Here is a 13,273-nt window from a genome sequence, read left to right on the forward strand (position 1 = left end):
TTTATTTGACAACCCAATATATATACATATATATAACGAAAGAGTGGGGTGTATTTCCATGCAGGAAAAAATATAGGCAAATTTGTTGTTGAAAATGCCCATAAATTTGAAAAACTTGTTTAAAATTTATTTACATATAATATTGTTGAAACTAGTTTGGTGTATGTGTTTATCAATGGTAAAAATTTAGAATTAGGAATTAGGAATTAGGAAAACAGTCAATAATGACTTGTGAACATTTAAAGTTTTTCTAATTCATAATTCTAAATTTTTACCACTGATAAACACATAATATTGTTGAAACTAGTTTGGTGTATATGTAAATAAATTTATTTTAAACCATTACAAGTTTTTCAAATTTAGGTGCATTTTCAACAACAAATTTGCATATATATATATATATATATAACATACTGTTTGGAAAATATAAACATACTTGCTATTCAGCCTTTAACTATCATAAAAATGTATTAATGACATTATATATTGGTTCACTAAGTTATTTCCTTTGGCTATTTTTTTTCTCTTTTGTCAATTATGTGAATTATAGCAAGTAGTTAAAATGTGTCTATGGCTACACTTTTTGACGATAACCTAATAAGACCAAGACATGTCTGTCGTTGACACTGCCTACCAACATAGATCATATTTTCTCCAAACCATAAATGAATTAATTAACTTTTTGTGAAGTTAATTTCTTCGTAAGTTATCAACTCTCAAAGAAGAGGTGAAAACTGTTGCAAGGTATTTTTTCTGATGTTTACATTCATGGTTCTGTCCACCTGTATCCAATCACATTTTTCTTTTCATGTGGGCATGATTGGAAACTTCGCTTTTGCAGCTTAGTACAGTCCCCTTCTCTGCCAGGCATAGACTGGACCTCTTATTGAAGTAAAGCTTGCACCTCTCCAGCACTCTCCATTTGATGATGTAATCCATGGTACTTTCCTTCAATGACCATACATATTTAGCTGGGGCTGTGACATCTCAACTCCCCTGTCTATTAAAGATGGACTTATCCTGAAGGGAGATACTGTTGTGCCCTCATATTTCTGCATGTTTGACTGCCCATCGTGAAAGATAATTAAACTAGCAGTAATTGTAAGCAACTCTCAAAAGACTAAAAAAGACAAAAATTCAAGAAATCAATTTTTTTTGTTTACAAAATTGAATTTACATGCTTAGTGGAAAATTTGATTGTTGTTAACAGGCAAGGTGACTGGTATGGACATTTTTTGGTCTTAGAAGTCCCGGTTCAGCTGATTTGGAAATGAAAAAGAAACCATAAATCCTTGCTCAATGATATTTGGTAACAGAAATATCTCTGAAAAGACTTCCGTCTTGAAAATGAAAATATATCTTAACTGAAATTCAGATGAAAGAAATTAAATGTCTGAGATAAATAGTGATAACAAAGCTGTGTAAACTAACAACATGAACAAATGCCTCATATTTCTGGAGGTACACAGTATCAGCATAAATATAAAATGTCAGTAATAACATGCTCTCTGAGATGAGTTTGTAGATTCTACAAAAAGATACAAAATTAACCCTTTAGCATTCACGTTATTCTATCCAAAGTAATGCTTATTTATTCCCAATGTTTTCAAGTGATCCTGCATCACCTTGTAGCTTTGAGATTTTCAACAATGTTATTGTTTTCTTCTTTGAACGACATTGTAAAGTAAATTATGTACATTTGATGAATATTTGTCCTCATTTTGTTTGTTGTTAACATTTCGGCTGATATACCCTCCAGCCTTCACCAGGTGTCTTGGGGAAATTTCGAACCTGGGTTCTCATTCCTAATGTATTTTTCGATATTATTATTATTATTAGTATTCAGGTCACTGCCTGGAATCCCACGCTCTTAACCACTACGCCATATGACTTCAGTGAAGATATAGAGAAACTACATCAAAAGCCCACAGGCATAGTGGTTAAGAGTGCGGGCTACTAACCTCAAGATTCTGAGTTCGATTCCAGGCAGTGACCTGAATACTAATAATAATAAAAAATACCTTAGGAATGAGAACCCAGGTTTGAAATTTCCCCAAGACACCTGATGAAAGCTAGAGGGTATACCAGCTGAAATGTTGTGTCAACAACAAACAAGATGAGGACAAATATTCATCAAATGTAAATAATGTACATAATTCTTCATCTCTTAAATATAGAGCTGTATTGTAAAGTAGATTGGAAAAGCTAGATCCAGTCAGATTGAACATAAAAAGTCCAGATATGGCCAGTTGAAATGCTAAAGGATTAAACAAAACGATGAAAAGTACTAAGTCAAAGAAATTAATCTCGTCAAAACAAAACAATACTCAGCCATGTTAGACAGATTAAGGTTTATGGCAGTTACAACAACAAATTCACCTTTAAAGATACAATGGATACAGCACCCAATAAAAGCCAACCAACCACAGACATTGTGTATTACATGATCCAAATGCACTGCACCTTACTTACAGATCACTTGTGTTGTTTATAAGATTTTCTTTTCAGCCATTTGACTTTTTTTATCATCCAAAGGGATTTTTTAAACCCAACATTTTTTTACATGCTATTATTTATAGCTTTATCTACTTCGAGTTGCACCATTAAAACAATTTATAGAACACTTTGTATTATACTGATTTACAATTAATAGTAAGAATATGTTACAAAATCACCGGAATTAAAAACCTCCTCCCTCAATGAACAGACAAGGTTGAAAAAAAACCCATCTAAATCGCATTTTACTGTCAGGAGGGCCATATTTGAAAATATCATGGTTAAACTATGTCTGAAAATAAGAGGTGATGGTCTTTACTGGAATGCCTTTGGTCATATGTTTGATTAATCAGACTCAAACGGAAACAACACTCTTCCAATCAATAAGGAACATAAAAGTAGTAAACCTCATGATGCCAACTGTTATACTGGGCATACATGTATTACACTTTCCCAACAACTGACCATGCATTTGTAACACTTTGCATTTATCCCTATAAACAGTCCACCAATAGTCAACAATGATTGTCCTTATGAAACGAGAGTCATATCTTAAATATGAGAAGGGATCTCCTTCACTACAATGCTTCTGCAGGTTTCACAACCTCCAGTCACATCTTTGAGCTGGCCTTGCTCACCCAGCAATCTTTTTCACTGAATCTACCATCATCACAAATTGTACTGTCCAGATAAGTGGCTTGCTTCAAGCAGTTCCTGCCCTTCAATAACAAGGGGCTCGGGTTTATTCCACTTGGTATGAGTCAATACTTGATTGATAAAGAACTTTACTCTTCACTGTCAATCTCTGCATGTCCTCTGTTCTGTGGAAGATAATATATATACGGATATACTTTTCTACTCTAGGCACAAGGCCTGAAATTTTGGGGGAAGGGACCAGTTGATTAGAACAACCACAGTACACAACTGGTACTTAATTTATCAACCCCAAAAATGATGAAAGGAAAAAAAAATTGACCTTGGCGAAATTTGAACTCAGAACGTAAAGACAGATGAAATACTGTTAAGTATTTCGCCCGGCGTGCTAACGTTTCTGCCAGCTCACCACCTTCATAAGAATATATATATATATATATATATATATATATATATACGAATATCCACACACACAGAGTAATGTATATTTTATGAGAAGTTAAAGCTTCTAGAGTTGTTACTCTGAGTTACATGTCTGCTGATTATTCAAACAATTGAAGAAAGGAAGCAATATGACAATATATAAGCAAAGATATTTATAAATATAGCAATATAAATGGTCAAGATTTGATTGATTTCCGAAAGCCATTAGAAAATGTATTAGCTGATATATGGACATGGTAGATTCATGTATTTCCATGCAAAAACACTTTATATTTTCATGTCTTCACTATTAGGTGTGTAAAACACACTAAAGTCCTATAACGGACCATCAATTTTATAACTGTTAATATTATCATTAACCCCAAGTATATAGTGAGGGGGTAAAGTGTGTTTCTGCCTCGCTGAATGTATGCATATGTTGCAATAATCTTTTTTAAAGGAATTATCAAAAACAAACTTAACTCATTGTGAAACTCAGAATAATGGTTCACAGAACAGCTTCAGGTATTTTTTATGTGGTGGTCAGTACAGAGCTTTTCAAATTGCTAGAAACAGCAGCCAAATCTCCACCAAATCACACACGCTATATACACATACATATATGCAAACACGTGTGTGTGCGCCTACCTTGAATAAAATAGATCAATAACAACATTTTCCTTTTATGGCAAAATATGCACCTAATTCAATAAAATTAAGGTTACTCGGATTACTATGCATAAAATTGCAAAATATTTTATTTTTTGGTAGATCAGGTAGGCAGAATTCGTCCCTGCTTTTCATCTCAGTATCTAAGCTACACATAGAACTGCTGTAGTACACGTGCCGCGTACACTCCTACAACATTTTCTTTACGTGCTATAAAGGCAGATGTAAATCTGCCTACAACTCCGTCATGCACCTGTGTCTCACTTATTTTTTGGTGTTTTATTACATAAAGGTTACCAATTGCCTACCTTGAGTAATTACTGACGGCACATGGCTGATATATATATATATATATATATATATGCCACTGGCTTACAACATGTTGGTAATTGAGTGGTTTAATAATCTAGAAGATACACAATATTGCAGATTCACTCAGTTTGATGTAATGTTTTATTCCCTCAACACAAGACCTATGCTCTATAAATTTAACATCTGGTCATTCATTTTCTAATATTAATGATTCCTACAGTTCTATATTTAAGAGATGAGGAATTATGTACATTATTTACATTTGATGGATATTTTGTCCTCATCTTGTTTGTTGTTAACACAACGTTTCGGCTGATATACCTTCCAACCTTCATCAGGTGTCTTGGGGGAAATTTCGAACCTGGGTTCTCTTTCCTAAGGTATTTTTCGATATTATTAGTATTCAGGTCACTGCCTGGAATCGAATTTGGAATCATGGGGTTAGTAGCCCAAGCTCTTAACCACTACGTCATATAATATCGAAAAATACCTTAGGAATGAGAACCCAGATTTGAAATTTCCCCAAGACACCTGATGAAGGCTGGAGGGTATATCAGCCGAAACGTTGTGTTGACAACAAACAAGATGAGGACAAATATCCGTCAAATGTAAATGATTCCTGAATTAATATTATAATGAATGCTCAGAAGTCATTAGCTTTCCATTATGATTTGTTTCAGTATAAACACAATGGTGGAAAGCTTTCTGGTGTTGCTTATGGCTAGTTACAATGGAACAGAGGTCTGTGAGAGAGATGGACATATTTATTAGACTCACTTTAACATTTCCTCTCATTTAGAATTAGAGGCTGTGGTCTAATCTTTACCGGTTTCTATAATAGATCAACATCAGATCAATTCGGAAGTATCTTCATAAAAAGCATTCGAGAATTTAATCTAAAAATACTGTCATTTTGTTAATTTCCAAGATTTCACTCAGGGTCTTAAAAACTAATCAGCGTTATTAGCAAATGGATTTCCAGCACCACATTTGATGAAGAATCCTTCAATAGAGCTCTTCTTATTACAAAAGTGTTTTAACAGGGAGTGGTTTTAAAGATACAATACAGTATATGCAAAACACCAATAGAATCTACACAAATACAAGGAAAGGGGAAAATATTTGGTTTGACCCACCCAAGTAGCCTGATGCCATTTCTCATAATTGTCATGAGCTTCTGAGAAAAGATTAACTACAATGGCTCTGAAAATCTTGCTTTTTAACATCAAAGATCAATAGAAGACATCACAAACACTGGTAGGTCTCAACTTTGATCTCTCGGCATTTGTAGAATCACTATTTCTTGCTCCTTCAACAAAAAGTGCCATGATAAAAGATTGGTATTTCACACCAAAGTCACTTCACCTCACTTTATCTGAAGATACAGAAGGGAATTACACCAGTTTTACAGCTAATATATTCAAAAGCTGGTATACACAACATATTCTCTTTCCGGCACACAGAATACAAGAGAGCTATGTCATGGATTGAAATATTTCTAAAGCTCGAGAAACAAAAAACAAAAAGTATCTTAACATATTGGTTAAGTTATTGAAAGCACGATCTTATATACCAATGGATCCAAGAGATGTCACCTCTAATGAGAAAAGAAATTTAACATCCAAAGAAAGAACTGTGTACAACTATTAAACAAAACATCTGAATTAGTCTCAAATTATCAATATATGAGAATGAATGCTTTTGAGACATTTACAAATGAGTTTTAAGCATCTGGATCTATATACAATCCTCAAAGGTTTCACAAACATAAAAATATTTTACAAAAAAAAAAACCCCATCTCATTAAGCCTATCACCTCTAACAGACGTATTCCTGGTCACATTCACCCTGAGTATTTTTTAAAATTATTTTTAATTTTCACATTATTTTTGTTTCTTCATTCCTTTTTCTTATTATTTGAATTGTCTTTGATATATTTTCATATTACACACACACACACACACACTTATCGTAGTTGATGGCACTAAAAGATTCATGGTCAATTAGACGCACCTCAATTTCAAACCTGGATTATCATTCCTAACGTATTTTTTGATATTATAATTATTATTAAACCAGAATTATTATTATTATTATTCAGGTCACTGCCTGGAATCAAACTCGGAATCTTAGGGTTAGTAGCCTGTGCTCTTAACCACTACACCATATGCCCATGGGCGTAGTGGTTAAGAGCGCAGGCTACTAACCCCAAGATTCCAAGTTCAATTCCAGGCAGTGACCTGAATAATAATAATATCGAAAAAATACCTTAGGAATGAGAACCCAGGTTGGAAATTTTCCCAAGACATCTGAAGAAAGCTGGAGGGTATATCAGCCGAAACGTGTTAACCACAAAGATGAGGACAAATATCCATCAAATGTAAATAATGTAAATAATTCCTCATCTCTTAAATATAGAACTATATTATCAACAATACACACACACACAATACATCTTAAATTTCTGTAGTTAGATATTGTTTAATATTATATTTATTTCATTATATATTTTTGTTATTGTACCCCACTTTTTTTTTATAATGCTCTTTATTTTTATTATATAATATATATATATATACCCCTGTATATTTTCTTATATTGTTTCTTTTTCCATTTTATATGTGTATTATGTATATTAATGTATATTTTCTTTTTTTTTACTTTATGCATAATATATATGTACTGTATAGATCACCACATACATATTTAAAAATATATACATACACACACACATATCACATTTTTATATTTTATTTTGTACATATTTTATTATATGATGTATACTGCACAATTTATGTTGCATATATTATTATATTTTATAATTGTTCATTTTATACTGCACATTTTTTGTTGTATTTGTTATTAAATATTTTATTACATTTTGTAATATGTATTTTTCATTTGTTATATTCTTTTGCTATACATTTGTCCATACACGCGTATGTATGTATTACACAAAGTATAATTATATTTCAATCTGTTATATTCATTCTATAGCATGGTATTGATGTACACACCATGTACATATGTTTGTGTAGAATGTGTGTATGTGTGCATAAAAGTGTGTTTAGGGGGTTGTGTTTGTGTGTATGCTTCTATGGGTATATGTATGTGTGTGTGTATATCATCATCATCGTTTAACGTCCGCTTTCCATGGGTTGGACAATTTGACTGGGGACTTGCAAACCAGATAGCTACACCAGACTCCAATCTGATCTGGCAGAGTTTCTACAGCTGGATGACCTTCCTAATGCCAACCACTCTGAGAGTGTAGTGGGTGCTTTATACACACACGAGTTACTTGGTGACCACACTGGTGCCACATAAAAAGCACCAAATACACTCTGCAAAATGGTTGGCATTAGGAAGGGGATCCAGGTGTAGAAACCATACCAAAGCAGACAATAGAGCTTGAAGTAGTCAGCTCTTGCCAAGTTATCGAATCCATGCTTGCATGGCAAAATGGACATTAAATGAGGATGATGAAGATGATGATGGTGCAGCATTTTATATATCTTATTCAACATGGATATACAGTAGAAAGCCAGAAAACTGGTGTTGGTCTCGAGAAAACATCTCGTATAGACCTAAAATGCATAGAAATATATGAGTAGAAAAAGCATCCAACATTGGTAGTAGGACTTCTGAGTCTAGATTTCTACTCAAGGAAGCAGAAATCTGGGTTTAGCAGTTTCACTGCTGTTGCTGGATGATTTTAAAGTTCACAAATTGTTGCTTCAAATTTTACTTTCCCAATCTGTGAACAAAAAAAGAAAAAAGAAAAAAAAGATTTCTTTTTTGTCCGAGGATTGAAAAACCTGAAAATCTTGGAGAAATGATTTGTGTAGTTTTCAACTGCCAATAAAGTTCTGTGAGAATGTGTGTGTGTGCCTGCCTTTGTTTTGACCATGTGATGGTTGTAAATGAGCATCATCATCATCATCATCACAAGCAATGTTGTTTGTTTCCAATATTCTGTAAAAACAGGTCTGATCATGGGGAAGTTACCTTGCTTGGAATCAGGTGAAGATTGGTAACCAGAAGGGAACTCAGCCAACCCATGCAAACATAGAAACATGATGGTGATGACAATATATATGAAACCGTGTCAAAGCAGACACAATAGCCTTGGGTAGTTTTCTACCTGGCTGGCTCCTGTCAGCCGTCCTACCCATGCATGCATGGAAGATGGACGTTAAACAATGATGATGATGATGACATCTATTTGTCATGCCGTACATGGACAATGCAACCTGATCATACAACAAACTACTTTGGGACCTTTGAATTTATTCAATTCAATTTATAGTCATTAATGAGTTACCATCACAAAGTATTATTAATGAAGACAAGCTGAAAATGGATATCAATGACTGTTTTATGTGACATATGTCAAATGTCTGAGTTACTTATAGTAAAAGCAAATTGGAATCAATATTACGTGTGGATACTTTTATCATTTCTCAAAATTTTCTGTTTGGAATGAAGAGATGTGGAGTGAGAGAGAGGGGGGATGTCTGTGTGCGCACGCGTGTGTGTGTGCATGCATGCAAGAAATCGAGAGAAAGAGAGCGAGCACGAGAGACAGAGGTACGGGCTGAGGGAAGAAGAATAAAGTGTGAGACAAGGATGAGGAAGACGAAAGAAAAATGAGGAGTTTTTTTTGGTCTTGTTTATATTACAAGTACTATTGTTATTATCATCATCATTATTTTTAAAGATTACATGTATTTCTTAATATTTGACATGCTTCGGAGGTCAGGCAAAATTTATTCTTCATAACACCCCCTCCCCCATTCCCATTTAACTTAAATGGTTTGCAAATGTGTCTCAGTAAGTGAAAATATTTCAAGTAAAAGACCCTCTAATAGTATGTAAATTTAAGATCACAATCTTATTCATTCTGAAATTAGATTTGTTTCAACATTCTGTACATCAGAACAGAAAACCAGTCTAATACACATGCCATTGGCCTAGTTTCCAATTTAGGACCCAAGAATCTGACAGACATAATTACAAAATATTAAAAGTATGATAACTCATTAATGTGCACTTTTCACACTTGATGAGTTTCTGTGGTTGCTATTCGTATTTTTCTCTACTGTTGTTCAAAATTTCATGTAGTTGCCATGCAGTGGTCACAAAAACGAAAACTAGAGCAATTTTAGATGTCTGCATCCCGGCCTACATATATATAAATATATATATCATGATTAAATATGTGTGTGTGCGTGTGTGTATGTTTGTATGTACGTATCCTCTGCTTTTTCAGAACCATCATCACAAGGAAATGCCCGTTGACTGGCCATCGAAGGAAGAATGTGATGTGTATGTTCAAAAGTTTCCTGATCCTCAAAACATGTCAACTGTTTACCTGTCCCCAGAAAACAAAGGATTTGAGTAAGTAGAAAGTTATTTCATTCATCTTTCATTCGTTCTTTTACTTATTGCAGTCATTAGGCTGCGGCCATACTGGGGCATCGCCTTCAAGGAGTTTTAATCACACAAATCGACCCCAAGACTTATTTCCTTCTTAAGCCTGGTATTTATTCTGTCAGTCTCTTTTAGTGAAACCACTAAGTTATGGGGGACATAAATACACCAACACTGGTTGTCAAGCAGTGGTTGGAGAGTGGGGGACAAACACAGACAAAACACACACACACACACACACACACGTATATAAGTCTGGTAGTTATGTTGGTCTCTTTTGCCAACCTCTAAGTTATGAAATAACAGGGATGCAAACAAACCAATACAGGTTGTCGTGGTATATAAAGGAACGAACACAAACGCACATGATAGGCTGCCACACAGTTTCTATCTAGCAAATTTACTCACAGGGCAGTGTTCAGCAGCAGGTGCCATGCAGTGGAAATGAACCTGGGACCAAGTAGTAGCAAAGTGAGCACCTATTCGAAATAAAAACATTTTTTTTCGTATAATCATATACATATTGCTTACACAGAAGTTGTCAATATATGCATGTTATCAATATACATATATAGACATGGTGGGGGCAAGAAGCTTGCTTCCCAACCACATAGTCCTGGGTTCAGTTCCATTGCATGGCACCTTGGGCAAGTGTCTCCTACTGAAGCATCAGGCCAACCAAAGAGTTGTGAGTAGATTTGGTAGACAAGACTTAAAGAAGCCCATTCTGTGTATGTTTGTCCCTTGACAACCAGTGTTGGTGTGTTTACATCCCTCTAACAGTGGTTTGGTGAAACAAACCAGTAGAATAAGCACCAGGCTTGAAAAAATGCAAAAGTACTGTTCGACTAAAATTCATCAAAGCAGTGCTGCAGCATGGCCACAGTCTAGTGACAGAAGCAAATGAAAGCTAAAAGGTGTATATATATATATAAATATATATATACACACACGTATGGCTGATGTGGTGGTAGTTGTCAATAATCTCACCTGTCTTTATTGTTTTATATTTTCTCCTTCCAGAGTCCGTGCTTTACTTTCGGAAGCTCAGAGTCTTTATGCTGGAGATGAACATCCCCTGCCATGGTATCCACCCATTTGTACCCCACTTTTGGATATCACTGATGGTAGTGTTCTCACTTATGATCACATCCGGTCTGTGGCTGACCGGGCTAACTTTGCCCTGAAGTTTCCTGAGCCAGCCATGAGACAGGTAAGTTCTGTAACTAACGGATACTAACTATACACACACACATGGCTGTGTGGTTTCAGGTAGTCCCATTGCATGGTACCTTGGGCAAGGGTCTTCTATCACAGCCTTAAGCTGACCAAAAACTTCTGAATTGATTTCGGGATACAGAAACTGAAAGAAGCTCATCATGTGTGTGTGTGTGTATGTGTAGGTATCTTCTGGTTTTGACATCATGTAATATTTGTGAATGAGAGTCATACAAGCAGTGTTATTTGCTTCCAGTCGTCCATGAAAACATGTCTGGTCCTGGGGAAGCATTTTCTTGGTTGCAAACAAATGAGGGTTGGCGACAGGAAGAGCATCCAGCCATAATGAATATGCCTCAATAAATTCCATGTATCCCATTCAGAGAAGTGAGGCTGCAGTAGCATTTTCTATCTTTCACTTGTTTCAGTCACTGGACTGTAGCCATGCTAGGACACTGGACACTGCCCTTCAAATCGAACAGATCAACCCCAGTACTTATTTGTAAATCTGGTACTTATCCTGCCAGTCTCTTTTGCCAAACTGCTAAGTTACAGGGATGTAAACAAGCCAACACCTGTTATGCAGTGATGAGGACAAACAGATGCAAAGACACACAGAACAGGTTTCCATACAGTTTCTATCTACCAAATTCACTCACAAGGCAATGGCTGGCCCAAGGCTCTTGTAGAAGACACCTGCCCAAGTTGCTACACAGTGGGACTGAACCAAAAACTACATGGTTGCAAAGTGAGATTTTTTAACCACCTAGCCATGCCTGCACTTATTATGGTTACTTTTCCTTGATTACATGTTCGTTAGCATATCTACTTCACCCCCTCCCTCTCCGACCCCATTCTTATAACAACAAAAGAATCATAACAGTCCAACCCTGTATATTTTATATATTTTCAAAGGTGCAGAGGAAGGTTGTTTGGTGAACTGTGTTGTTTGTTGTGTATTTCTTGCAGATTCTCCTGGACCACGTAAACAACGGAATTGTCACCAAAGAAGAGGTTGGACAGAGGATCCTTACTGCTTTAAAACAGGTGAGTAAGGGTGACCACTTTCTTTAAAGTAATCCTAACAAAAAAAAAATAAAATAAAAATCTCAGCAGACATCACTAAAGAAGAAAGCCACAAAGCTCAGAATCGTCAGAGCTATGGACAAAATGCTTTGTGGTTTGTCTTCTGGCTTTTTATGCTCTGAATTCACTTCCCACCATCGTCAAACTTTGCCTTTCATTCTTTTGTAGTCAGTAACATCATGTACTAATTTTAATATTAGTTCAACGAATCGACTAACCTGCTTCCTTCAAAATTGCTGGTTTTGTGCCTTAATAAAGGGACCATTATGTGGAGCATGACTCATATTCAAATATTACGGCTTATAAAAATCACAGTAATTTGAGCAACGACTATGATCTAACTGGTGATAACGAGGACGTTAGTGTTAATTCTAGACAGTCTTATAAAACAGATTTGTCCTTTAATTTTCTATTTATTTCCTTCATAATTATAAACCTAACTATTTGTCTATTTTAGAGTATTAGTCCAAATTGGATTCTTTTCAACCTAGCTGGACTCTATTGGAGAATATTGGGCAATGCTTTCTATGGAATTGAATGTATAAGACGGGCCCTGTACACAGTTCCTGAACTCTACCGAGATGTCCCTCTCATCAATCTTGGCAGCATTCTATATAGAGTTGGTCGCTATGATGATGCAATTGTTGTCATAAAAGATGCTCTTATGATTAACAGTGTAGAGGTAAGAAAGAATTCAATGTTTTTGTTTATTTTGTTTGGCGTTATTTGTTTTCTTTTTCCTCTTCAATCTTGAATCAGAGAATCTCTCTTCAATCATCATCATCATTTAATGTCCCCTTTTCTATGCTGGTGTGAGTTGGATGGCTTGACAGGACCTGATGAACACCAGAGGGCTGTACCAAATCCCAGCATCTGCTTTTGCAGCTGCATGGCCTTCTTAATGCCAACCACTTCACACAAAGTGTACTGGGTGCATTTTCCATAGCACCAGCACCTGGTGAGATCACCAAATATACACATG

General features: G+C 35.3%; 1 protein-coding gene across 4 annotated transcripts in view; it reads left to right on the plus strand.

Moving 5' to 3' along the window:
- The window catches only part of LOC106874125 (tetratricopeptide repeat protein 17), a 75,027-nt gene that overhangs the window by 57,146 nt on the left and 4,608 nt on the right, over positions 1-13,273 (plus strand). For all 4 annotated transcript variants that reach the window (XM_089354622.1, XM_089354623.1, XM_089354624.1 and 1 more), the window contains 4 exons: positions 9,827-9,954; positions 11,011-11,200; positions 12,175-12,252; positions 12,749-12,973. In XM_089354622.1, the coding sequence (XP_089210748.1) occupies positions 9,827-9,954; positions 11,011-11,200; positions 12,175-12,252; positions 12,749-12,973 (621 nt within the window). The remainder of the gene's footprint in view (positions 1-9,826; positions 9,955-11,010; positions 11,201-12,174; positions 12,253-12,748; positions 12,974-13,273) is intronic.

Source organism: Octopus bimaculoides, chromosome 7 (genome assembly GCF_046866305.1).
Source record: "Octopus bimaculoides isolate indiv1 chromosome 7, ASM4686630v1, whole genome shotgun sequence".
Lineage (NCBI taxonomy): Eukaryota > Metazoa > Mollusca > Cephalopoda > Octopoda > Octopodidae > Octopus > Octopus bimaculoides.